General features: G+C 44.1%; 1 protein-coding gene across 4 annotated transcripts in view; it reads right to left on the reverse strand.

Annotated features, from left to right (window-relative positions):
* The window catches only part of myo5aa (myosin VAa), a 239,045-nt gene that overhangs the window by 138,369 nt on the left and 73,031 nt on the right, over positions 1 to 27,645 (reverse strand). For all 4 annotated transcript variants that reach the window (XM_085968661.1, XM_085968658.1, XM_085968660.1 and 1 more), the window contains 3 exons: positions 11,970 to 12,080; positions 5,960 to 6,131; positions 1,750 to 1,894 (listed from right to left, as the gene is read on the reverse strand). In XM_085968661.1, the coding sequence (XP_085824787.1) occupies positions 1,750 to 1,894; positions 5,960 to 6,131; positions 11,970 to 12,080 (428 nt within the window). The remainder of the gene's footprint in view (positions 1 to 1,749; positions 1,895 to 5,959; positions 6,132 to 11,969; positions 12,081 to 27,645) is intronic.

A 27,645-nucleotide genomic window follows, 5' to 3' on the forward strand; every position in this document is an offset into this window, starting at 1 on the left:
ACTGCGTGCAGATCCCTCCGCTATCCTAGCCTCTAAAATACACGCAGTGTCAGTCTGTAAGCCAGTGGCTGCATGTGTAAGATCGAGTGACTGAGTCTCTTCATCTTCACTGTAATTCTCCTCTTCCTCCTCTGACTGGGAAGGTTCCAGTCCCCTTGGGTATCTGAAAAAGGGGCAAGGGTTGGGTTGTGGTGAGGGGAGAGGAGAAAGTAGTGCATAATTACACCATCTGCAGCTTGTAAGTCAGAAGAGATTGTGAGATGGAAAAAGTGCGACGAGAGGAGGAGGATTAGGTATGAGGATAAACTCATCATCAATCCCTGCAGCACTGCCAGTGGCCACGGCCTCAGTGATGCCCCTTCCCATAATGGCCAGCACTATCGCCTGCATGGGGGTTAAAACCTGCAGGCGCGCTTGTCCTCCTCCAGTTCTTTCCTGCTGCATCCGGTTATGCGCCACCTTCCCCTGCAAGAAAGAGGGAAGTGTGTCAGTGAGTATCCTGCAGGATGTGGCTGTCATGGTTGAATAGTTGCCAGTGTGTGTGAGCTGTGAGTGTGAAGCTTGCAACAGCGCCAAGTGCGTGAGGGTGAGGTAAACCATAAGAATTTAAGATTGATAGATTGTTGGAGGTGTGTGATGGGGTGTAGTGAATTGAGCAGTGGGCGAGGCCAATGGTGCAGTTGGCAGGATGTGCCATTTGAAGATTGAACTCACACACCTTGACAACTCGTGTTAGATCATTAAACTTCTTCCTGCACTGCATCCATGTTCTTGGAGCTACACTCCTGGCATTGGCTTCTGCCACTACATCTTCCCACTGCCTCCTGAGCGTATGTTCCTGCTCCCCTGTGGGTACAAGATATCTCTCCTTCTCTCCACATCTTGCACCAAGACCTCCAGTGCATTATCGGAAAACTTTGGTGCACGTTCAGCCATTCTTCAGTCTTACACAGCAGATTCACTTCACAAAGGATTCCCACCACAATTCACCTCCCCATTAAGAGGTGCAGGCTGCCTTTAAGTAGTTCCAGCCATCCGCGATATCGGGCCCCCTGCTGGTGCATGCAGCCAATCAATGGCACTGGCTGCATGCAGCAATCATGTAAAATAGCAGGCAGCACCAATTTAACGTGCTGTCTACAACACAATAAATGGGCGCGGGTTAATGGTATACCGCAATCCACACGCCCGTTTTCGGGGGTTATCCAATTTAAGCCCTCATAGGTTTTCAAACAGGGTAACCAGGACCTTAGGTTGTCCACGAAGTCAGATATCTATCCAGCTGCCGTCTGTATTTTTCTGGTATTTGTTTACTTACTGGAATGTTGTCCTTTTCTTGTTCACTAATAAAAAAATGGTTTCTGAAATCATAGCACGGTTTTCCTTTGGTTGGCTCTTCGGTATGTTGGGATAAGGGGTGAATGGGTGCACGTCAATATCTGCAAGGGTGCCACACCCAGAAAAGTTGAAAGCTGCCATTAAGTTACAGACCAACAGTGACTACACTTCGAAAGTACCTCATTGACTGCGATGCACTGAAGTCAGGATAAATGCAAGTCTATCTTTCTAACAAAATAAACAAACAAAAAAAAATCAACATATTCAGGAGAAGTACAGGATTACAGACAATCTGCTAGCAATTTTTTTAGATCATTTTGAAACCTCTAGCTCACATACTAAGCGTGTGAATTATAACGAGGTATTCTCCGCTTTATTAGGACTTGGCAGTGAATGATCTAATGCACAAACCTGGCCATTTGCTTGTATGCCTCCTCAGCCACAGCAAAGATATGTGGGTCCATATCGCCCATGTTCTGCCCACTGTAGGCATTGATGATATCTTCGCCATAGATAGGCAACTGCTCATAAGGATTGATGGCTACCAAAACAATACCTAGGAAATAGAAAATATTCAAAGTATAAGCACAATATAGTACATTAAATGCAACAAGAGTTCAAATGCTACGGTAATAATTTAAAAATTAATACTTCTCTCAATCCCACCAATGCATGCACAGAGTAATCGGTCCGTAATAGAAAACTATAAGCTGCAATAGCTAAACTAAAGTCTTACAGTTTACTGCACTGGAGCAGTATACAGATCCATCAGCGCACAGAGAAAATGATCCTTATTTTCAGGAGAGCTAAAGAAAAGCAAATTCAATTTAGATACTTACGTATTGCTACAAATACGGCTGACGTTAGGTCAGAATAATGATCAAATACGAAGAGCTGGAACTCTCAATATCAAATTAAAGCCGCTTTGTTTTGATACAAATGGGTACATTCTTCTAGACAGGAGCATCAGTATTGCATTGTAGAGCCACTGATTCTAGTTCAATAGCACAGTAGCAAATTAGCATTGGTCTAATGTTGTTGTGCATTAAGTCTTTTCAAATCATATTCAATACTACACGCAAACTATAATTACATACATTTCAAAGCTATGTCAACAATCCAATCAACAAGAAGCAGAGGCTCTGCTATACAAGGAAACACAGAAGCTATCCGCTCTCCAAATCGCTCCTTAAAACCTACCTCTTTAACCAAGCTTTTGGTCACCTGTCCCAATGTCTCTATTTGGCTCGCTGTCAAGTTGTCTGATAACGCTCCTGTGAAGCGCTTTGGGATGTTTTACTATGTTAAAGACGCTATATAAATGCAAGTTGCTGTTGTTAATACAGCTTCATGGAGAACAGACCAATTCGTTCTGCAATTAAGTTGCCCCATATAATTCCCAAGTACAAGTATGGCCAAGAGGCTTACGACAGGTAACTTTCTCCTAGCTCGCCACAGGTGTAAGGCATAAAGCGGGGGGGGGAGCTAGAATTTTTTTTCCAGGCAAAGGATTTTTAGTCTATGGAATGTATTACCACATGTCTATTGAAACAGAGTCAGCATCAGATCAATAGTTGAAGAAAAATCTTCAAGAGTACAAGGAAATGGGATTAGAGATAGTTCCAATTTCAAGCCAATACTAACACGAGCACGATGGGCCAAATGCCCCACTTCTGCATTGAGATTTCTGTGATTCTAAATGACTCATTGATACTTGCTGCCAACAGCTTAGTTAAGATTGGAAATTCATGTTCGCTTTGGTCTATAACAGAGGCAAGTGCCACTCCCCTTGTTCTATTCATCCGGTTTCCTACATTACAACAGTGACTACACGTCAAAAAAAAAGTACTTCATTGGCTGTAAAGCTCTTTGGAACATCTGGTGGTCATGAAAGGTGCTATATAAATGCAAGTCTGTCTTTCTTTTCTAAATAGATCCAGGTTGTGCTTGCCTCAGGTGCAAGTGTTGTAGGATATTCCCAGAGTGAACAGCACCAAGCTTAAAACAACTGCTGCAACTCAATCTGTACGTTAAAAAACACAATGAACCAATTTCCAATGTGGCAAGGTCAATTATGACTCAAGTAAATTGCATATTAGTCATAAAACATTTAGTTGCAGATCTATTTTGAAACGAGTATATGAAATATCAAGGGGGAAAATGAGAGATTTTGGAATCAGAGGGGTGGACAAACCTACATGTTCAAACCTGGGAATCCCTGGCCCAAGACCGCACAAAGTGGAGGAGAAGCATTCAGGAAGGCGCCGAACACCTCGAGTCTCTTTGCCGGGAGCAAGCGGAAGCCAAGCACAGGCAGCGCACGTCAACCCAAGCACCCCACCCACCCGCCCCTTCAACCACCGTCTGCCCCACCTGTGACAGAGACTGTAAGTCCCACATTGGACTCATCAGTCACCTGCGAACTCATTTTTAATGTGGAAGCAAGTCATCCTCAGTTCTGAAGGACTGCCTAAGAAGAAGATGTTCAAACCCCACATCAACTTGCTGAATTTCCTTCCACCCATTCAAGGGGTTGTGAATATAAATGTTCCAGAACTTAACTGTCCCCATGAACGGTCACAGCCACCATCAATCAGGTGTACTCATCCCCTCACCTCTCCCCCTCCGATGATCTCATCGGGTTTTGGTGGTGGGCCCAAAAGGCTTCTCCTAAACAAGACTTCCCGCGGTCAATGAGCGAAGACATCTCCAATATTTTCCGTAGGTTGCAGCTGCAGTTAGCGGTATCGATACTGGCTGCAGCAAAAATGACTCGCTGAAACTCAGTTGCAAGTCTGTTTGAAATATTGACTTTGCATGAAGCTACAACTCGAGTCAACTACATTGCCAAATGCAAGAGAGTGGAGATCAACAACCAGGGCTTTCTTTTAAATAAATAACATGTCCTGGAAGTGATATATTTGACTGTGAAGTGAGAATTTACACAATAGCACTGCATTAGATATCCGAGCATCGCAACAGCAACCATCTGTGGTTGAAGCACAAGAGATAGTAGTTTGCCCATCTCCCTTGGAGGATGTGGGTTAAGTGGGATTCCTTTACAGTCAACTTGGTTGGTTCCAAGATGAACTGGCTACCGATTGGAGATTGGAATCAAAACCTTAATACTCATACTGCGAGTTTGTACAGGGGGAGTGAACAGATATGGATTTATTCTTCCGGAAATCTGTGCAGTGGGAATGGATCTAATCCACTGGACATCCATACAGAGTGAATCCAGTAACTGAGTGGCAGAGGCCAGCAGCAAGCAGCAGATTACTCCACCAGCAGCATGCTTTGGGAAGACTCTGGTTAGTTTTAAACCAGACCATCAGGGAGGCCACTTCACAGCAACACACATTCCATCAGAGTCAAAGTAAGCATCAGACCTTTGAGGAAGGTGTTAGGACAAAGATTACCAACCCATTCCTGACTGCTACAATGTCACGAAGAATCGTTCTATAACTTGTGACAAATAGGAAGAGTGGTAGTACAAGTCAATAACAACCTTTTTGAAAGGGTCCTGTGTCCAATTGACATCGACTATATTGCATTTCTTCCACCAGAGTTCCATCTTCCTACGACAGCAAAGAGAAACTGCTCGGCATTGTGTGCAGTTTTGGTCGCCTTATCTGAGGAAGGATGTTCTTGTCCTGGAGGGAGTGCAGCAAAGATTCACCAGACTGATACCTGGGATGGCAGGAATGATGTATGAAGAGAGATTGGGTCGATTGGGCTTGTATTCGCTAGAGTTTAGAAGAATGAGAGGGGATCTCATTGAAACTTATAAAATTCTAACAGGACTAGACAGACTAGATGCAGGAAGGATGTTTCTGATGGTGGGGGAGTCCAGAACCAGGAGTCACAGTCTAAAGATAAGGGGTAAGTCATTTAGGACAGAGATGAGGAGGAATTTCTTCACCCAGAGAGTGGTGAACCTGTGGAATTCTCTACCACAGAAGGCAGTTGAGGCAAATTCATTAAATATATTCAAGAAGGAGTTAGATATATTTCTTAAGGCTAAAGGGATCAAGGGATATGAGGAGAAGGCAAGGACAGGGTACTGAATTTGGATGATCAGCCATGATCTCATTGAATGGCGGAGCAGGCTTGAGGGGCTCCTGCTCCTATCTTCTATGTTTCTATTTACATCAACGCAAATATATTCTCAACACATTCACTGCTTCGCGGGGAGAAAAATACCAGCTTTTCTCCAAACAAAACCGTGCACAGTGCCAGAAAGTGGACACTCTGATCACCCAAAGTAGAATCAGATGCAGTACTATGGCCCGAGCTGTAGATTCCCAGCAGTATCAGACACTGGAAGCCAACACTGCTAGAACGACGGATTCGCCCACTCTTTACACACCGATAAATGAGATATTCCACTGGATCATAGGGTGACCACCGTAGTTAAAAAGCATTTGGTACTTTTTTGTTGGAATGCACATAACCCAGTATCAATCAGTTCACTGCGTCAATGAGTCTTGTATGTGACGGTGTTGAAAATGGCGCAACGTTCTTCTAACAACCTAATTTTTTAAAAACTCACCAATTTGTGATCCACTCAATTTGCCTTCAAAATTCACTGGCAGTGACATTCGAATAGTCCTTCACTTACCACAATAAGTGTAGATGAGTTTCGAATCCATGAAACGTACTTTCAGGTTATGCAGAATTGCAGGCTCGTGGAGATAACTGAGCGCTGTGAGGTCATTTTCACCCACAAGAATGTCAGGGTTCCGTAGAGGTGGAAGTTCCTTAGTTTTCGGATCAATTTTATATTGATTTTCCTATAATAAAGATAAGGGTAATTGCTTAGTTTAAAAGACCAAAATTGAGAGATGGGATGTCATGCACTAGTTACCCTACCCACTGGGCAAAAAGGTGCTTTGGTGCTTCTTCAAGCGAGGTTATTACTTCGGCATGTGACGCATTTTAGTTTGGTTTGTTAACGCTCCGGTGAAACACCTTGCGACATTTTACTACGTTAAAGGCGCTATATAATTGCAAATTGCAGTTGTTACGCCAATCAGGGTACAACAGAAATGGTAAAAATGTCTGCGTAGTCAAATATCAGTAAATTTGGTAATATTCGAGTTTTCCCACAAAGTTCGAAAAAGGAACTCGAGAGAAAAAGTTAAAAGTCAACGGAGTCAAATTTCACAGTCAGCTGATGAGTCATCAAATAAACCCTTGTTTTCCCTCCCCCATCAAATTAGCAAAGAAAGAAAAATGATTATGGATCTATCTTTGGACCGGCAGGGAAGAAAGAAGGTTGTTGTTGTCACTGCCAATCTCTAATTTTTTAAATCATGTTTATAGTTCATCGAGATTTCTATTCAATTGCATTTTATTTTCTGTCCTTACAGTCACAGAATGCAACGGCAATGTTAAGCTTGACCGAGCTCAAGCAGAGCATCACATCATTTGGAAATATGGCTCAGTAATGGCTCGGGAGCCTTTCACTCCAGCCCGAACACCACAAAACCCCCAGACACTACAGGTTGAAATGGAGAAAAAGTGGATTGTAGCAGAACCGGATGTGCAAGGAGAAAAACCTGGGCCAAATGTAGGGGTAAAGTTTCATTCATCGTCCATTTCTAAGAACAGGTTGTGACAGATACAGAACTCCATTGTGTCTCAAACTATTTTCACTATCACCAGAAATATAAAGGTGATGCTTTTTTTTTTTAAAAGAACTAAGGTTAGAGGGAAGCTGTATGCCAGACCAGCGTGAGATAGATCTTTTGATCTGCAGATAAGCTACGATACAATAGTTTTGTTTTAGGAGAATTTTTTAAAAATTCGATTATGGGATGTGGGTGTCGCTGGCAAGGCCAGCATTTATTGCCCATCCCTAGTTGCCCTTGAGAAGGTGGTGGTGAGCCGCCATAAGAACAGTTCTGAGGAAGGGTTTAGTGCCCGAATCTCCCCGGTGTTGTCTGACCTGCTGAGTGTTTCCAGTGCTTTCAGTTTTTGTTTCACATTTCCAGCATCTGCAGTATTTTGCTCTTTGTTCATTAAGAACGGCTTCTCTGTAGGCCAGGTGACAAAAGCAAACAAAACCCCAGATGGCCAAGAGACCACGTTCACCCCTTGTCTACTCAAGTGTTACATGTTTAATATCCTAATTGCCTGACCATTGAGAAGAATTCCTTTGCTCTTGGGTGGTGAACCCTACCTCGGAGCTTGGTTTTTCACTATAATCTCTAGTCCCCTATCCACACTGCATGGAGTCATCACTCATTTAACGTTTTATTAGAGACTCAGTTGGAATTTTTTGAAAAGAGCAATCTCTTTTGGAACAATTCAAATATCATGTACGTCAACGTATTGTACTGCTGGTTATCTGCTTCTGTGTAATGGTATTACTTGTAAATAAATTTGACAATATGGGAGGAATTTTAACTTTCAGTGGTAGCGGAAAATAAATGGTAGAAGATCAACTGCCTGTTACACACCGTTTCCGCCTTTCTTCCACCAAAATTACAGGTGGCGGCTGGGGGGGGGGGGGGGAGGGGGGTGGAGAGTGGGCAGGAGTACCCCAAAATGTTTAATAGCATGGAGCCTTTACTGATGACCCTACCTCAGCTAAAAGCAAATTTACTAAGTTTTACTGGTTAAATTACTAACACGTCCAAGTTACTGGAATGAAATGTCACCAGCACAGGCCTGTATTGTAGTGCCCCACTTACAATGTGGGTGCCAAAAAAAATCTACCCAATTAGGAGCTTGGGATCATGTAGGACGTAGGTCACAATAAGCAACACTGCCAACTGCATCTGTGGTGTGGAGATGCCGGTGTTGGACTGGGGTGGACAAATGTAAGAAATCACACAACACCAGGTTATAGTCCAACAGTTTTATTTGAAATCACAAGCTTTCGGAACGCTGCTCCTGACGAAGGAGCAGCGCTCCGAAAGCTTGTGATTTCAAATAAAACTGTTGGACTATAACCTGGTGTTGTGAGATTTCTTACAACTGCATCTGTGCCAGTGGAGAACCAATTGGCAGCACTTCAGGTTTCAAACTTTGCCCCAGACAGCAAATCCGATTTTAACCAGGATGAGGGGACAGTGATTCAGCAACACTAGCGGTCACACAATGAGACAAACAGGAGGCAATGGAATATCTGAAAGCCCGACATCCTTACTTCCGAAGTTTCTTTCAAAGTTCATGATTCTCCCTACTCAACTGACTGCTGACTGAATTAAAACCGATATTAAATAGGCCTGTGCTCTGGAATTGACTTCAGCTCGCAATGTTTACACAAAGCAAACAAGGAATCTGTTGCAGACATAAACAGATTAAAACGTTGTAATGATATCAAGGGGTTCAAAAATATAAACCATGACAGACAAGCTCAGGGGAACAAGTGAGACAGTGAAGTAGTGGGCTGTTCTTTCATCTCTCTGGGACTTGTGTTTGAATCAAGCTCAAATGTTCTTGGCATAGAGGGAGTGCAGCGAAGATTCACCAGACTGAAACCTGGGATAGCAGGCATGACGCATGAGGAGAGATTGGGTCGATTGGGCTTATATTCGCTAGAGTTTAGAAGAATGAGAGGGGATCTCATTGAAACTTATAAAATTCTAACAGGACTAGACAGACTAGATGCAGGAAGGATGTTCCCGATGGCGGGGGAGTCCAGAACCAGGGGTCACAGTCTAAAGATAAGGGGTAAGGCATTTAGGGCAGAGATGAAGAGGAATTTCTTCACCCAGAGAGTGGTGAACTTGTGGAATTCTCTACCACAAAAGGCAGTTGAGGCCAATTCATTAAATATATTCAAGAAGGAGTTAGATATATTTCTTAAGGCTAAAGGGATCAAGGGATATGGGGAGAAAGCAGGGACAGGGTACTGAATTTGAATAATCAGCCATGATCTCATTAAATGGCGGAACAGGCTCGAGGGGCCGAAAGGCCTACTCCTGCTCCTATCTTCTATGTTTCTATGTAAACCCATCGGATGAAAAGTCTCTGCTGGCCGTAAGGATTCAAAGTGAAATAGGTTTGGGCAGTCTCAATCCAAGTCCTAATGGGCATGGTCCACAGCACAGAACTGACCATAATTTGGCACTAATTGGCAATCTCACTCAAAGAATCCAATAGAATGGCTAAGGTGAGAAATGGAATGTCATACTGGTGCAGTGGGAGATGCAGTTCTGTGGTGGGATTTAGGTACATGGTTGGGGCAGAGTATAGGGAGCTTTACTGTTTAACTGGATACTAACAATGAGTACTTGAAATAGACAAGTGTTCTATTGCCTAGCAGTGACATATGCACAAAAACTCACTACCTTAAAAAAAAAGGAAAGTCACTTTCCAAACGATCAGGGTGCCAAGATTAGATTACAGATTTGAAATCGCTCTTTGCTATCAGTTATTCATTAAACATATTGCACATTTTTATGGTGGTCATTCATTTTACAAAAGGTCACTTTTTTGGTCCATGGTCCTCCATTTGGAAGCTGTAAGAGGTACGAGGATTTGGACAAGGTCCACCCTGGCAATCGGCGATTCATTTTTTAAGGAGGTCACTTCAGGCTTCCGGTTTCTGTGTGTTTAGTTGATGAGGGTTTCTGCAATAAATCAGCAGCTGACAGACGACTAGCAAGCATCATCAGAGCAGAGTATTAAAAGGTCACTTTCTTCTGATGTTTGGCCATTCTTTTTTTGTTCAGGGAGGGAGCAGAGCTCCATTCATCAGCGATGTTAGATGCAAGTGGTCCAATGGCATTTCTCTGCACAACGGACATTGTTGCATTATGAGTTTATAAACAAACATAAGCCGCTTTGCTAAAACCCTTCCCGGTCAGTTTTAAAGAGATCTATAACATAATGACTGCAAGTTTACAGGAGAAATAATCTGCAGTTGGTTATGGGAATTGAAAATACCTGGTGACGTAAGAAAACTACTAGGCACTTGGTCTAAGTATTAAACAAAGCTTTAATCAACTGTTTTTCAACATGGAGATCTAGTTGTGTCCTTCACTAGTTCCTGTTAAAGAATGTCCTGAGCAAGCTGGGCCCATGCCAGAGTATTTATACTCTCCCTGGACAGCGCGACCAGCAGGCCGCCCAGTATCATTTCATAAGTCATTTCCACATGAATGACAAGGTTCATGTCACCTGGTGTGCATCGAACTTACAACACGTCTTTGAATGAATTCTGTGACAGTTTGTAATCTCACCTCTGGACTGGCTGGCTTGAAAGAACGGTTACGGTCGGTTGGCTTGTTTCTCTGTTTACTCTCAAAACTAAAATTGAAGCTTTGAGACAGGATGATACCGGCTCTCAATTGGGTTCTTTTTTAAATACAGACACTTGCCCTTGGTCCAGAGGACTTTGATTCCGCTCACACATGGGCGCAGCTGGTGTTGTAAATCAGCAGAACCATATTGATTGTCGCATTATAAAAATGGCAAAAGAAGATGAAGGGGTAGAGTTCCTGCTTTGGAAGCAAAACTGCAATCTGGGCGCAAATTGCGCTCGTTTTTGCCGAAGTGAAGTAATGTTTCAAGTTCCTGCTCAAACTCATTTGCATAATCATAAACGTAAAATCTTCTGTGAGCCAGCGCGATCAGGCCGCGTTTTAGAATGTAAATGTTCATTTTCCCCCTTGCATTAAAAAATATTCCTTAATAGATTGAAGAGTGGTAACCTGGTGCAGTTTTATTACTACAGCTGAAAATGGGTTGATCACAAAAAATAAGCATTTTTAATAAGAATGTCCAGTCCACCACCTGTGAGCAACCCAATTTTAAATAGTTGAAAAGGGGCTTCAAAAGACTATACAGAACCAGTTACTAGTTTCATTGGTGTACACTAGTCAGTTTCTTAGTAAATTAAATATTTAAAAACTTTTAAAGAGGCGCCTAACCCCAGCTTAGTGTGAAGAGCCTCCTTGAAGGGCCGCAAATGGCGGAAACTCGCCATGCTCATTAATTTGATCCGGAGGCGTGGCCAGTTTTATTGATGGGGCCGGCTTCCAGTGCAATGTTGTTTTAAACTAAAAAAAAAAAATTATGAAAACTCAATGTGCGCGGGACGTAACTTGCGCTTGAAACTCCTCGATCTTTTCCGCTGGCTTGGCCAAATTACGCTGGCCCAATGTAACCTCGCACAAACTCTACCCCCAGATTCTTAAATGCATGAATTCATTATTCATTGTTAAACTAGAAGGTCTTGGCTTGGTCTGTGTGAGGGAGGGGGAATCTGCTGAAGTCATGGAGGGCGTCACTGTACATTTGCAAACACCAATGTCCTACTCATGCGACATAGTATAGGAAGCAAAAAAACTAATTCCCCCAAGTCAACATTGTCATGAATCTTATCATGACTCATGAAGTAACACTGGGTGGCCAGCTGGTGGCGCCGTCCAAGGAGTATAAATACTCGGGCGTGGGCCCAGCTTGCTCAGGATGTTTCTGTAACCAGGAACTAGTGATGTAACTAGAAATCTCATGGTTGTGAAACAGTTGATTAAAGCCTTGTTTTATACTCAAACCAAGCGTTCAGTAGTCTTTTTACATCAAACATGACTAATCTAGGGGTCAGGCCGTGCCTTGCAATATCTGCCAGCTCACACTCCACCGTTGATTTAACACCTCGAACTTCAATTTACCTGGTCATCCTCCAATTTCAGATGAAGCACTGTGTCTCCTGGTTTGTAGTCTTTGAGAAGCTCAGCAGATTTCCAGACCTCCTCTGCATCAGGGATCCAAACCCTGGCAAACTGCAACACACAAGAGAACAGGGACAGATTGAGAATAAGTTCGCCAACGTGAACAGAGTCGGGATAGCGGTTATTAAATGGCCCCCAATTCTGCCAGCTTTACTGTAAAATATTCTGCACACTCTAGGATATCAGGTCCTTGCAAAACTGCAAGAGTTTTCTAGATGTTGATGCACTCTAATGTCAAGGTTGCAGTGCCCTGCGAGTGGGTCATTCAGCACGATTCTCATCCCGTTTAGTAAGGGATTTACGACAGTTGTGTTGTCCACAAACCATAAACTTGATGGAACGGATTGCTGGTCGCTGCAATGATACACACATGGAGATGGTTCTAGGTCATTTCTATACATTAAAAATATATGAGGTAATAGATGGGAAGTTTAATATTCCCTTTATCAAAGAAATACCGTTAAACTTCCTGCTACACCACAGCTTTGATTGCATTTATTAAAACAGATGTAATTAGCCTGCACGGCATTGTAAAGCACAAACCAATACAAAGAAACCTTCCAGAGGATTCAGTGCAGCTGGTTTTCACCAACTATTGGAAACAGCATAAAGCAACAGGAGGTCCAACAGGAAATAGTTCAGACTGCGTTATACAATCTATTGCTGAATCAAAATCATTTAATTCAAATTCAACATTTTTAAGCACTAAGAAGCCCTGCTGTTCTATCATTTTAAACACTTAATTAGATTTTTTTTTTAATGCCAACCTTCAATTAACAGGAGTAGACTGTTTTGTCCTTTTCAAACTGGATTGTGTCAGTAATAAGGAACTCTTTGTGCACACAGTACATGAGGTAGAAGGGAAGCCCTCTGTATCAGAGAGAGAGAAATCTGCATTTTGATTTCTGGTGCTCCAAGTACAAGAATTTAGGTTCAACCTTATAACTGAGGGCAGTGAATACATAGAAAACAATGGATTTCGAAAATTAAAAAATCTACATTATAAACTCCAACTTGTCCAAAACTCTGCCATACAAAGGGCCAGAATTTGTTGAAAAAATAACGGCATTTGAACAACGCACAAATATGCCAGCAACCTGTAGTGAGGAAGAGATATCCCGTGAATTGCGAATTGCCGCAAGTTTCTGGACGATTTGCACTGCTCCGCCATTAGCTTCGTGAAAACGGCAGCTCGCGCTTAACCGCACCATGATTTTCATGAGGGTGCTGCATTTGCACATTAATTCCCATTAGTTGCCACAGAAAGCTGGCCTGGAATTTGCAGTCAGCAGCGAAGCGATGGCACTCTCCGCTGACCTCGAAGAAAGCTGCCCACAAAGATCTAGTGATCTGTGGCATCGATTTCAGCTCTTCCGACCTTTGTTTGAATCTGGCGCCAAATAAAGCGAATCCTAAGCATCCAGCAACAGTGATGTCATCAAGCTGGCTAGGCAGCCAATCACATTGAAGAATTCTCACAAACAGCAAACCAGGAAGTAAAGATTCTAATTTACTTTTATAAAAGAGATCGAAATAAAGATTGGGACATACACATATGATTCAGGTAGAAGCTGAAATATCAAACAAACTTTAAAAACAATTATATTAAAAGCTTGTAATTCTTAATCATATTAATGGAAAAATTTGACATTCCACAAAAAGAAAGTTAGTTTTTCAGGGCCAGAATGGTTGTTCAGCAGTCAGTATGCCATAAAAAACCCAGTTACACTTCTTTCAACAAGGCCTAAAGTTTTAAGGCGTCTTAATAGCGATATTCCATTGTAGAAGGGCAATTTTGTGTCCTTATATGTGATTTCACTGATTGCCAGCTCAGGGGAGTTCCACAGCGTAACCTGTGGCGGAGCAGGGAGTGACTGACCGCAACTTCAGGATTCCCACGTTTATCTGTACATGCGCTAAATCCTGAAGTTGGTCAGTTTCAGAAGGGTAATTGTTAGATCCGTGGTTCAGTGGATAAATAATTACACGGATGCTGTACATAAACAAATAACAAGTCTTTACTGGAGGAGGGCAATCTCTAGACTGGAGTACAGAGGCATGCGCACAGCTTATATACCGGTGTGGTTACTGCCGGTACTACCGTATACAGGAGCTGTAAAAAGTAGTTCTGACTTAAAGCACATACACTACAATTCCTCCCTTTTTAGATTAATACCCCCTTAATATTCAAATAACAATTACATTTTTACATGTACATTCAATAACAAAAATCCATTTATAGATTCAGTCTTTGGGGCGGCTTCCTGACCCTTTCGGGATAGCGCCTTTCCGGAGGTTCTTGTTCTTGGTGCAGAGGCGATTCTGACCCCCTTTCATCGGGTAGTTCATCGGGTTCCACTGCTACTGGGTCTGAAGTAGATACTACCGGTATGTCGGGTTCATCCCCAGGTACTCGAGACATGGGGTTGACGCATTCCTGTGATGCTAAGATCTGATCGACGTGGCATCTCACAATGTTCTCCCCGACATCCACTGTGTACATTAATGGCCCCTGCCTTGTACATATTGTTCCGGGTTGCCACTTCTCTGTTCGATAGTCCCGGGCCAAGACTGGTTGCCCTACATTGAAGCTCCTTGTCGGCTTCTAGTTGATGTGCTGGAATTGTTTATCCTCAACATTTCTTTGCACATTTGGTCTGAGCAAGTCCAGACGAGATCTCAACCTTCGGTTAAAGAACATCATGGCCGGGGTCTGGTTGGTAACTGCATGTGTCGCGTTTCGGTAGGCTAATAAGAAATTGTCCATCTTATGCTGTAGTGGAATTTCCTCGTCGCACATGGCCTTTATCGCCTTCTTAAAGGTTTGTACGAACCTCTCAGCCAATCCATTGGTGGCTGGATGATACGGGGCGGATGTGTAATGCCTTACCCCATTCCTTTTCATGAATTTTTGGAACTCGTCGGACACAAACTGTGGTCCATTATCAGAGCAGATCTGCTCTGGCAACCCGTTTCTGGCAAATATGGTCCGTAGGACTGCAATCGTTTTCTCTGTAGTGGTTGAAGACATCTTTATCACCTCAGGCCACTTTGAATGAGTATCCACTGCTATTAAGAACATTGAGTCCATGAATGGACCAGCGAAATCAATGTGCACCCGTTGCCATGGAGAGGAGGGCCACTCCCATGGGTGTAGAGGGGCATGTGGTGGTGCATTTTGGACCTTCTGGCATCCTAAGCAGCTCTTAGTTAGGTCTTCGATTTGTTGATCGATTCCCGGCCACCACACAAGCCCTAGCTAGGCTTTTCATTTTCACTCCCCCCAGATGACCTTCATGTAGCTCATTTAGCACTCTCTCCCTTAACTTGGGTGGGATCACCACTCTGGATCCACACATCACTGTCCCCTGGCATACTGACAGCTGTTCTCTTCTGGATGAGAACGCTGGCAACAGTGAGTCGCCATGTGTTGGTCATCCCCTCACTGTCTATTCATATACCCGTGACAGCGTCAGATCATTGCGGGTCTCCTTCTCGATCTCCGCGTTGGTTACTGGCAATCGTTCAATTATCGACGAATAAAAATATCTCGATAGGGTCCACTGCTGGTGCTTCCTCCACAGTAGGCAGTGGCAGGCGCGATAGCCCATCAGCATTCCCATGCTGTCTCGTGCCTTTATATTCTATTTCATATTGATTCGCCCCTAGAAACAGGGACCATCTTTGTAACCGCTGTGCAGTCATTGCTGGCACGCCCTTCTTAGGATTAAAGATGGAGACAAGTGGTTGGTGGTCAGTCAGCAAGGTGAACTTCTGTCCATGCAGATAGTGGTTGAATTTTTTTACTCCCCATACTAGGCTGCGGGCCTCCCTGTCAATCTGGGCGTAGTTGCGCTCGGCTGAGGTTAGTGACCGAGACGCAAAGGCTACTGGCCTCTCCAAACCGTCCGGGAATTTGTGCGACAGCACCGCTCCAATGCCATAGGGTGATGCATCACATGCCAAACGAATTGGTAGTGCTGGGTTGAAATGGGCCAACACCGCTTTAGATGTGATCAATTCTTTACACTTCTGGAAAGCTCGTCTACGTTCGTCATCCCACTTCCATGGTACCCCTGTTTGCAGTAGGGTGTTCAGCGGGTGTAATACCGTAGACAAATTTGGTAAGAACTTGTGGTAATAGTTTACCAGCCCGAGGAACGACCTCAGTTGTGACACATTTTCCGGTGCTGGAGCCTTGACTACTGCCTCTATCTTGTCAGGGGACTTATGTAACCCCTCTTCATCGATGACGTGGCCGCAATACGAGATCTGTTTCTGGAAAAACTCGCACTCGTGGCGATTAGCTCGTAGCCCATATTCCTTTAATCTGGCGAGCACCTTCTCCAGGTTAGCGAGGTGATCACTGTCATTTTCGCCCGTGACCAAGATGTCGTCCAAATAACACTGGGTCCCTGGAATCCCTTGCAGGACCTGATCCATCGCCCTTTGCCAGATAGCCGGAGCCGAGGCTACTCCAAACACCAGCCGGTTGTATTGATAGAGACCTTTATGGGTGTTGATCGTAAGGTAATGTTTCGAAGCTTCTTCTACCTCCATTTGCAAGTACGCCTGGGCTAGATCAATTTTTGTGAAGCGTTTACCACCAGATAGCGAGGCGAAAATATCCTCAATTCGTGGAAGCGGATATTGCACCGTGTGAAGGACTGGGTTCACTGTCACCTTAAAATCCCCACAGATGCGGACCTTCTTTGGTTCCCCAGGCGTTATTACTCAACGACATCTTCATTACAGGAACGATGGGTGTAGCCCACTCGCTCCAGTCCACTTTGGACAGTACTCCTGAACGTTCCAACCCTTCCAGCTCTGCTTCAACCGCTGGTCTGATCGCATAAGGCACTGGTCTGGCCTTCAGAAAATTTGGGCTTGCATTATCCTCTATTTTAATTGTTGCTGTTATTCCTTTTAGTGTTCCTAGTCCCTCCTGGAACACTTCTTTTGCGTCAGTTAGCATTTTTGACAGTCGTCCAGGTGTGACATAGTCATCCTTTTTGGCCTCCACCTTCAGTGCCTGTATGGAATGCCAATCTAAATGTATCTTCCGGATCCATTCACGTCCTAGCAGTGGTGGTCCTCCATTTGGCAATACATATATATCCATTTTAGGTATTTCCTGACCTTTATATGTCACTTTCACCCTTATTTTTCCTTTGGGGTAGACTTTTTGCCCCGTATACGTCTTCAAGACAATCTCTGTAGCTTTCAAGGGTATGTGTGAAAATAGCCGCTTGTAGTCTCTTTGATTTATGACTGTTAGAGCTGACCCTGTGTCCAATTCCATTTCCACTTGGACTCCGTCTATCTTGAGTGTAACCCAGATAGTCTGGTGATCCTCCATTTCGGTTACATTATGTAGTTTCAGACAACCCAGCTCCTTGCTTCCGGAGTCTGTGTCACTTTTCTGTTTGTCTGAACCACTGTCCATCGCCTGGTGTACCTTTTTGTACTTCTCCTGTGGAGATTTCTTACTGTTGGTTTTCTTCCCAGACCTGCAGACTCTTGCTATGTGTCCTGCTTTCCCACACTGTCTGCACACTTGGTCCTTGAACCAACAATCTTTCTGGTCATGTGTTGTTCTGCCGCAGCGATAGCACTTCCCTGTTCCATAGGTCATTTCGTTGGTGCCATATTCTTGCGGTCTCCGTTGTATCTCTGCAGCGCCCCTTGTGGCTGCTTCATGTGATACTGCCATACTGAAAGCTTTGTCCAGCGTAAGGTCCTTTTCTGATAGAAGCCGTTTCTGGGTTCCTTCACTTTGTAGCCCACACACAAACTTGTCCGCTAGTCCCGCTCCAAACTGGCAGTATTTCGATAGCTTGCGCAGTTCCGTTAGGTACTCAGCATTGCTTTCGTGTTTGTGTTGGTTCCTTTTATGGAACTTAAATCGTTCTGCTATCAGCAGCGGTGTGGGGTTTAAGTGGTCCTGTAGGATTTCTACTATGCTTTCAAAATTCTTGTTTACCGGCTTCTCTGGGGTTATTAGATTTCGCAGTAACCCATAAGTTTTTGCACCCATGGAATTTAACAGAACCAGTGCTTTATTAGCATCTGGCACTTCATTCGCTCTGCAGTACACCTCAATACGTTCCACATATGTCGCCCAATCTTCGACTTCATTGTTGAACGTAGAGATACTGCCACTCTTCGGCATCCTTGGTTGTGCGTTAACTATCACCAATGGCGCCTCCCGCGCTTCCCCTTCTTCTCCGCTGCGGCTTCGCAAAATGGCGTCTCCCGCGCTCTTCCTTCTTCTCCGCGGCTCAATGGCGCCTCCCGCGCTCTCCCTGCTTCTCCGCGGCTCAATGGCGTCTCCCCTTGCTTCGCCCTGCGGACCCTGATCAGCCCGTGATCCCTGGCTGTACTCTGCGCGTTCTTCTCTTGATATTTGTCGACGCCGCTCAGTCTAGAACCCGGCTGTTTCTTACCCACTCTCTCTCCGGTTTTGCAGTATTTTTCCTCGACGCTGCTCGGTGATCAACCCCCGGCTGCGCCCTGCTCTCTTCACCCTTTTTCTTACCCCGTCGACGCTGCCCGGCTCTCTCTCTCTGCCGTCGGTCGGCTCTAGCCGCCGCTGCTCGGGAAGGGTCTGCTCTGGACCGGTCGTCGGTCTCTTACTGCTCGTTGTGGCTGGGGAACCAAGCCCGGCTCTCCACAGCCTCCCCAGTGAAGTTGGATCTCTGCCTGACTGCTGGGCGGTTGCTCGCGGTCGACGCCCATATTCCTGGACTCGACTATTTTTTTTAGGTTTTTTTTGTTTAATGTTGCAGGTAGATTCGCATCAACACTCATCGCCACTGTTAGATCCGTGGTTCAGTGGATAAATAATTACACGGATGCTGTACATAAACAAATAACAAGTCTTTACTGGAGGAGGGCAATCTCTAGACTGGAGTACAGAGGCATGCGCACAGCTTATATACCGGTGTGGTTACTGCCGGTACTACCGTATACAGGAGCTGTAAAAAGTAGTTCTGACTTAAAGCACATACACTACAGTAATGACAGCAAACGCTGACCGTTTTGCTGCCATTACCACCGCAAAATCCGGGCGGTTAAGTCTAGTAATTATCAGTACAAGTATCCTTTTAACGACATGATAATTGTTAATGACTGCCAATCAACTTCTCTGGCCCAGAAAGTGAAAATTTATAAGTGTGGAGTCCCATTCCTTCAGGTTATGAATTGTTTTAGGATATTTTTAAAATGTCCCATTATAGGTTTTTTTTAAACGTCTTACTTTTCCTTTTTCTCATTTTTTCTCTCTCTTAATCCAACTGTTTCCGTCTCCATTTCTCTTACTCTACCTGATTTGACATTGAACACAGCCACTCTAATTCACCCTCCCTCCTGTTTATTTCTCATTCCTTTAATTTCATTGGTGAAGAAGTAGATACACGGGTTGTCCCGTTGTTCACCTAGATCCCAGATGCCCTGTTGCCCTCGCTGCGCCGTACTCAGCTCACACTTCCAGCAACTTTGTGGGCAAAAAATATTTAAACCTAAACATGCAATTGTAAGTCTAAGAACATAAGAATTAGGAGCAAGGGTAGGCCATTTGGCCCTTCGAGCCTGCTCCGCCATTCAATAAGATCATGGCTGATCTTTTACCTCATCTCCACTTTCCTGCAATGTCCCCCTATCCCTTGATTCCCTTAATATCTAACTAACAAGGCAGGCCGCAAGCAATGTTCCCCAAAAAAATTTTTGGGTGCGCGGTCCCTTTAACTGACTGTTTGGCCCATTCAAAATTTCACGCATGCGCGAAATGTCCCATTGAAAAGCCGGTGATCAGCCTGCACGGGAACACTGGCCGCAAGATGCACCATTCCAGCAAAATCTGGCCCATTCTGTCACACAGTAAATCCCATTTACCCATCAAACCCGTTCCCATTACCTTAGATTAGCTCCAGACCTCCAGCATGTTAAATTTAAAATCCTTATCTTCAAATCTTTCCATAATCTCGTCCCGCCTCCCCCCAATCCTTGTAATCTCCTCCATTCCTAAATCACACCACCCCCTCCCCCCCACCCCAAAATACTACGGAGGTAATTTTAGCCTAACCCACCCAGCAGGAAACTGACAGGATCGGATCGACGGGCCCATTATACACCCCACCCAAATTTACTTTCCATTGCCTGCCCATCCGATCCATCCATTTCCCCGATAGGCCTGTTAGGTTAGATTCACTGCTTCCATTTCTATAACTTTTTATGCACCCTCCCCACCCCCACCCACCTCTTCACCCCACCACTGGTGACAGAGCCTTCAGCCACCTTGGTCCTACTCTCTGGGGCTCTGCCCTTGAACCTCTCGGCCTCTCCACCGCCTACTCAAAACCAATCTCTTCAACCAAGCTTTCGGTCACCCCTCCCAATCTCTACCTTCCTGGCCCCGAGCCCAATTCCTCGTCTATATTCGTGAAGTGCCTCGGGACATTTCTTTATACTGAAAAGGCGTGAACATAAATGCAAGTTGTTGTTGTATTGCATTAGACATGCTGCAAGACGTTACACTTTTGGCTGTGGATACTTCAGTTTCTACCAAACAAAATCATATTAAGGACGACTTAAAGCTAGTCAACATTCCACGTGTCTGATCTTTGTACTTGATAACCTTGGATTCTGCAGTAGCTGGAAGAAGGCACCCCTATGATTGTTAATTTGATGATGGTCAGAGGTACTGATATTGTCCACAGGTTTTTTTGTCAGTCTGATGCGTAGGGAGATATCATTAAATGCTTCATTACTACTGATAAACACTAATGGACCAAATTTCACCAACATCTCTAATAGTTTCATGGATAAGATCTGATGAATGAATCATCCCAGCCAGATCACATAGTTCACCCAGGGAAGTCTCTAAAATAGCACTCACTTTAATTTAACTAAAGAATCCATCAGCATCTGCATGAGGCTGATTTGTTTAACATTTTTCCAATGAACTTTCATGGACTCCTAGATCCCATTAGGTGGGCCAATGCTATCCAAGCTGTTCCTGCTCGGATTTAGGATTTATCCATCGATAAGACAACAGAACTAAAATCAGCCCTCTCCAAACCCCCTCAGTCCCATAAAGTTCAAACAGAACAAAGCAGCAAATTAGAAATATAAGCAGAAATTGGACCAAGTTTTCTGGCTCGACAGGTATCAGAAGTCTCATGTGGCCTACTGATCGCTGTCTGGACACCCCGGAGACAAACTAATGTTAGAAAGAACAGGAGACAACGGAGCACAGAAGTTAGTTAGTGGTCAGCATTCGGACAGATTGTAGCAGCCTAGCTCTAATTTCTGTTCTAAACAATACTGAAGTGGGCGCACTGCCAGTTTCTTCCCTTTACACATGTGCACCACCATTTTGGGAACCAACCTCAATGTTTTTACACTCTTCTGTGTTGACTTTTTTTTCTTCCGAATTACTTTTTCCAAATATAAAAAAAGAGGTAAACAGCATTTCAAAAAAGATCTGGACCAATGAAGCAAATGGGCGAAGGAATGGCACAAGGCTTTAAACGTGGAGCAGTAAGGTAATGCCTATTGGAAACAGGAAACATGTGAACCATCAACAAAGGTGGAAAAGAAAAGGATTTGGCGGCGTTGATGTTGAACATTTCTTGAAGATTTCCAAGTCAATATGAATCGGTGATCGACAACATACTAGGGCACATAGAATCAGAGAATGGTTACAGCACAGAGGGAGGCCATTCGGCTCGTCCAACCCATGCCGGCTCTCTGCATATCCAGAATATTTGCCTAAAAATTGACATGAATAATTCTAACCTTGATTAGGTCACGCGAGCTCATATTTGTAACACTGTGGGTACCCCACTTTCACAGTTCAATGATGCACAATTGGAGGCAGTTCAGAGAAGTACAACATAGATAGTTTGAGATAAAAAGAGAAAATGCTGGAAATACTCAGCAGGTCAGGCAGCATCGGTGGAGAGAGAAACAGAGTTAACGTTTCAGGTCATCAAGATGCACAACAAAAAATGACTTGCAAAGAAAACTCGAGATACAGAATTGCTGGCAATTTATTGGGGCTAACCCGCTGTGATGAAATAACTCTGTGTTCTGGCATTTGTATTGTTGTTGTTGTTGTACTTGTTAATGTCTGGAATGTTCTACCGGTGTAACCACTAATGCTCCTCCCTAGCCCCACCCCTCTGGATCATCCGGATTGGTGCGAGTCTTACTTATAAGAGCTGGGTCTTACTCATAAGGGCTGGGTCGGTGATGAATGATGGTTGCCCTGTGTTAACTTGATGCCATGTTCTTACTTAATAAAAGCCTTTAGTTTTAAGCTTTAACCTCACGGATTCAGGCCGTTATTTGGCACATCAATTTTATTAAGTAACAACTTTTGGAAGATGGATCGATTTTTGAAACCAGAGCGTCTGGATATCGATCCCCATTCGGCAGACGCGTTGAAGAAATTTACGCATTGGCTTCGATGTTTTGAACACTTCATCGCATCGGTCGATTCAACGGTTAACAAGTTGGGTCTTCTAACCAACTTGGTAAGTCATCAAACTTACTCGATAATTGAAGATATTACTACATATGTAGAGGCCCTCGCAGCCCTTAAGGCTCAGTACCTTAAGTCAGTTAACGAAGTATACGCCAGGTATCTTTTGTCTACTCGCAGGCAATTACCCGAGGAATCTCTGGACGATTTCCTGCAGGACCTTAAGGCTTTGGCTAAGGATTGTAACTACAAGGCTGTCTCTGCCATATTGTATCAGGAAGAGGCCATCCGCGATTCTTTCATATCTGGCCTCCGATCTAATTATATTAGACAGAGACTTCTCGAGAATGACTCGTTAGTTTTAAAAACGGTCGTCGCTACTGCCCGATCGTTAGATGTAGCCCAGAAGAATTTAGAAGTGTATGCATCAGCCCACGCGTCTTTCTCAGCCTCGTATGTTCCGAGTATGGAGGCATCCATAACACCAATGGAGCCTCCACCCAATCCTATTGTTGCAGCTGTACCCCATGGGTCTAAGTGTTATTTTTGTGGCCAACCTAAACACCCCAGGCAACGATGCCCAGCCAGAGAGGCTACCTGTTTTAAATGTAAGAAACGGGGACATTTTAGTTAAGTGTGTAAGGGTAATCCTGTACCCGATGTCTTTTCTGCTGCCGCCTATCATTTTACTCTAGCCTTGGTTACGATTGACCAGGCCATACTGTGTTCCTTGTCGAAATCTATGATGGACATCAAGATTAATGGTCGTCCTACTGGGTGTTTGATAGACTGTGGCAGTACTGAAAGTTTTATACACCCCAACCTTGTTAACTCCTGTTCATTGAAGGTATATCCTACTCGAAGTGAAATCGTGATGGCGTCCAAGTCCCTTACTTCGGAGGTAACTGGATATTGTAAAGTCACATTGACCGTTAAGGATACAGAGTATAAGGATTTTAAACTCCTCATATTACCTCAGTTGTGTGTGAACTTAATTTTAGGCTTGGACTTCCAGTGTCAGCATGAGAGCGTCACCCTTAAGTATGGTGGATCCCAGCCTCCGCTCACAGTCTGTGGCCTTTCTACTTTAAAAATAAGTCCGCCTTCTTTGTTCGTGAACCTTGCTCCTAATTGTAGACCTATAGCGACTAAGAGTTCAGAAGATAAAAAAATTTATAAAAGAGGAAGTGGAAAGGCTTCAACGGGAGGGAATCATCGAACACAGTAATAGCCCGTGGCGTGCCCAGGTGGTGGTGGTTAAAACTAATGACAAGAAAAGACTTGTGGTCGATTATAGCCAGACTATAAACTTGTATACCCAATTAGACGCCTACCCTTTGCCTCGTATTTCTGAGATGGTGAACCAGATAGCTCAGTACCGCGTGTTCTCCACCATTGATTTAAAGTCTGCCTACCATCAACTCCCCATTAAAATAGAAGACCGACCTTATACGGCCTTCGAAGCTAATGGGCGCCTGTACCAATTCCTTAGGGTGCCCTTTGGAGTGACGAATGGGGTATCCGTCTTCCAACGGGAGATGGATCGTATGGTGGATGAATACGCGTTGGAAGCAACATTCCTGTACCTGGACAATGTTACTATCTGTGGGCGCGACCAACGGGAGCATGATCAAAATCTCGAAGTTCCTAGAGACTGCAAAGAGGTTAAACCTGACCTACAATGAAAACAAGTGTACCTTCAATACTACACATTTGTGTATTCTTGGTTATGTTGTGGAGAATGGGGTAATCGGACCAGATCCTGACAGATTACGCCCACTTAAGGAATTACCTTTACCTCACACTGTAAAAGATTTAAGGTGGTGTCTGGGATTCTTCTCGTACTATGCCCAGTGGGTGGCTAACTACTCAGATAAAGTCCAACCTCTTATTAAGTCGACGTCTTTTCCGCTGTCGGCGGAAGCTCAGGAGGCTTTCCTCAATATCAAACGGGACATTGAGAAGGCAGTGGTGTGTGCCGTGGATGAGAAGATCCCTTTTCAAGTGGAAAGTGATGCATCTGATTTTGCGTTGGCAGCAACTCTTAACCAAGCTGGTAGACCAGTAGCTTTCTTCTCTCGTACATTGCAAGGACCAGAAGTTCGACATTCTTCAGTGGAAAAGGAGGCACAGGCGATTATTGAAGCAGTCAGGTATTGGAGACATTATCTCACTGGCCAACGTTTTACGCTCATTACTGACCAGCGATCTGTGGCCTTTACATTCAATACTAAGCAGAGAGGCAAGATCAAAAATGATAAGATTTTAAGATGGCTAATAGAACTGTCAGCATATGACTATGATATTCAGTACAGGCCTGGAGTATTTAATGAGCCTTCGGATGCTTTGTCACGAGGAGTATGTGCTAGTCTAGGTATAGATAAGCTTCAAAGTCTCCACGACGCACTCTGCCACCCTGGGGTTACCAGAATGAACCACTTCATTAAGTCCCACAATCTACCCTACTCTATTGAGGAGGTCCGGACAATGACCAGAACCTGTCGTGTTTGTGCTGAATGCAAACCTCGCTTCTATAAGCTGTCTGAGCCAGCTCATCTTATTAAAGCAACTCGACCATTTGAGCCTCGATTTTAAAGGTCCCCTTCCATCAAGCGACCGTAATGTCTATTTTCTTAATATTATAGACGAGTACTCTCGGTTCCCTTTTGTTATCCCCTGTCCGGATGTGAATAGTGCTGTTGTAATTAAATGCCTCTGTCAACTGTTTTCCTTGTTTGGCATGCCTAACTATATACATAGTGATAGGGGTTCTTCCTTTATGAGCGAAGAATTGCGACAGTTTTTGCTATCGAAAGGGATTGCAACGAGTAGAACTATCAGCTATAACCCTCGTGGTAATGGGTAGGTCGCGAAAGAAAATGCGACAGTGTGGAAGGCTATCGTACTGTCTCTGAAGTCGCGAGGCCTGCTGACCTCTCGCTGGCAGGATGTCCTGCCAGATGTGCTGCATTCCATAAGGTCTCTTGTGTACAGCGACGAATGCCACCCCTCATGAAAGGATGTTTAGTTTTCCAAGAAAAGCTACTAATGGAGTATTGTTACCCACATGGTTGACGACCACGGGCCCTGTGTTGTTGCGCAGACATGTGAGAGGCCACAAGACTGATCCACTGGTGGAGGAAGTACAACTCCTCCATGCTAATCCCCAGTATGCGTATATTCAATATCGGGATGGGCGAGAGGATACCGTCTCTATTAAAGATCTTGCACCTGCTGGAGCTCGAAAAGAGTTCGACTCGGAGAGTAGAGTTTTCAATCGTGGTATTGGACCTTCAGAGACACAAACCCTCAGTGTGGAAAACACTGATGATTCTGGGAATTCGAACGAACCGGAGTTAGTACTCCGGGAGGAGCCTCAGCAAGAGTTACGTCGTTCCCAGAGGATTATCAGACCTCCGGATAGACTGAATCTATAGCAGGGGGTGAATGTGATGAAACAACTGTGTTCTGGCATTTGTATTGTTGTTGTTGTTGTTGTAGTACTGGTTAATGTCTGGAATGTTCTACCGGTGTAACCATTAATGCTCCTCCCTAGCCCCGCCCCTCTGGATCCTCCTGATTGGTGTGAGTCTTACTTATAAGAGCTGGGCCTTACTCATAAGGGCTGGGTCGGTGATGAATGACGGTTGCCCTGTGTTAACTTGATGCCATGTTCTTACTTAATAAAAGCCTTTAGTTTTAAGCTTTAACCTCACAGATTCAGGTCATTATTTGGCACATCACCTGCACATCTGGTTATCATGACCTGGACTACCACATGATTGGCCACTGCCTACAAACCACGGGCACTCTTTATCTGATCCAAAGGCTTAGAAACCGTTCCTGGACACTCTGAGGTATGCGGAGACTTACCCAAAGTGTATTGCTCCCACAAAGAAGCACTGCTCTGTTAAAGCAGCATTCAAAAGACACTGCCTTGTGTAAACCTCACATGGTTAGCGGAAATCCGAGAACACTCCAAGGACTCTGCCAGCACCCAAAGTTCTAAAGCCTCTTAAAAAAAAAGTAACAGTTTTTCAGTTTTGGTCCCAAATGTCAGCACTCCCAGGTCAACTGTAGCACCAGGTATAGATTAAAGTCAGTTATAAACTTAAGGGGAGCTCACTGGCTGGCACCATGGGTTGGTCACTCTTCTTTCACAGTAGACTAGCTTGGAGTCTGGTAAATGTCTCCTCTCCCTTCCAGGCACAAGGATCCTACAGAAAACAAGTACAGGTAGACTATCCTTTATCCGAAAACCTCGGGACCAGCCGTGTTTCGGTTTTAGGAAAATTTCGGATTTCGGAAGGTGCGCGAAAACACTTCGGTTTTCAGAGTTTTCGGGAGTGCGGATAAAGGATACACTATCCCTTATCCGAAAGGGTGGGATAAATAACGACTGTAAATACTGTAGTTACAGGGATAAATACTGTAGTACAGTTTATTTGTAAGGAAAACATTCAGTAAAACTTCAAACATGTACAGGTACAAACTAAGCTAAATACCTGTACATAAACATGCAATAAAGGTACATTACATCTGGCTTGAGGATCTTGGAGAAGATGGTACATCAGTGTTGTCATCATTGTCATCAGGTTGGAGTTGGACATCTGATGATGGGCCAGGAACAGGATTCTCAAGTGATGAAGCATAACTACGACAGACGGCCTTTTTAAAGACTTCTTCCAGTGTCATCTGTCTCATTAACATTGGTTTCTGTCTAAGCAGTTTCTCTTTAATTGAGTAAACTTGCATAATCTCTTGCTCACTGATAAATGCACGTTTTTCAAGGCCAGCAATTAACTGATCACACATTGTCACCATATCGTCTAAGGGGATTTTTTTCACCTGTGTTCACAATGTCATCATCATCATCACTACTGTCCTCATGCTTGTCTTTATTTAACACCATTTCAGCAATTTCCCCATCACTCAATGAATTCACAACAGGTGCATCATTGTCAATGTTCAGCACTTCTTCGATGTCAGCTTCCTCTAACGTATTTACACTTTCGGATGATAAACCTTTGGCGTAAGTGAGGAGGTTTGATATCATCATCTTCTCCTGACTGACAGGAAATCCTTCAAACTCGTCATCTGCAGGTCCATCTTCATGAAACATCGTTGAAG

The sequence above is a fragment of the Somniosus microcephalus genome, chromosome 27 (genome assembly GCF_052327205.1).
Source record: "Somniosus microcephalus isolate GS21.2 chromosome 27, FLI_Smic_1.0, whole genome shotgun sequence".
Taxonomy (NCBI): domain Eukaryota; kingdom Metazoa; phylum Chordata; class Chondrichthyes; order Squaliformes; family Somniosidae; genus Somniosus; species Somniosus microcephalus.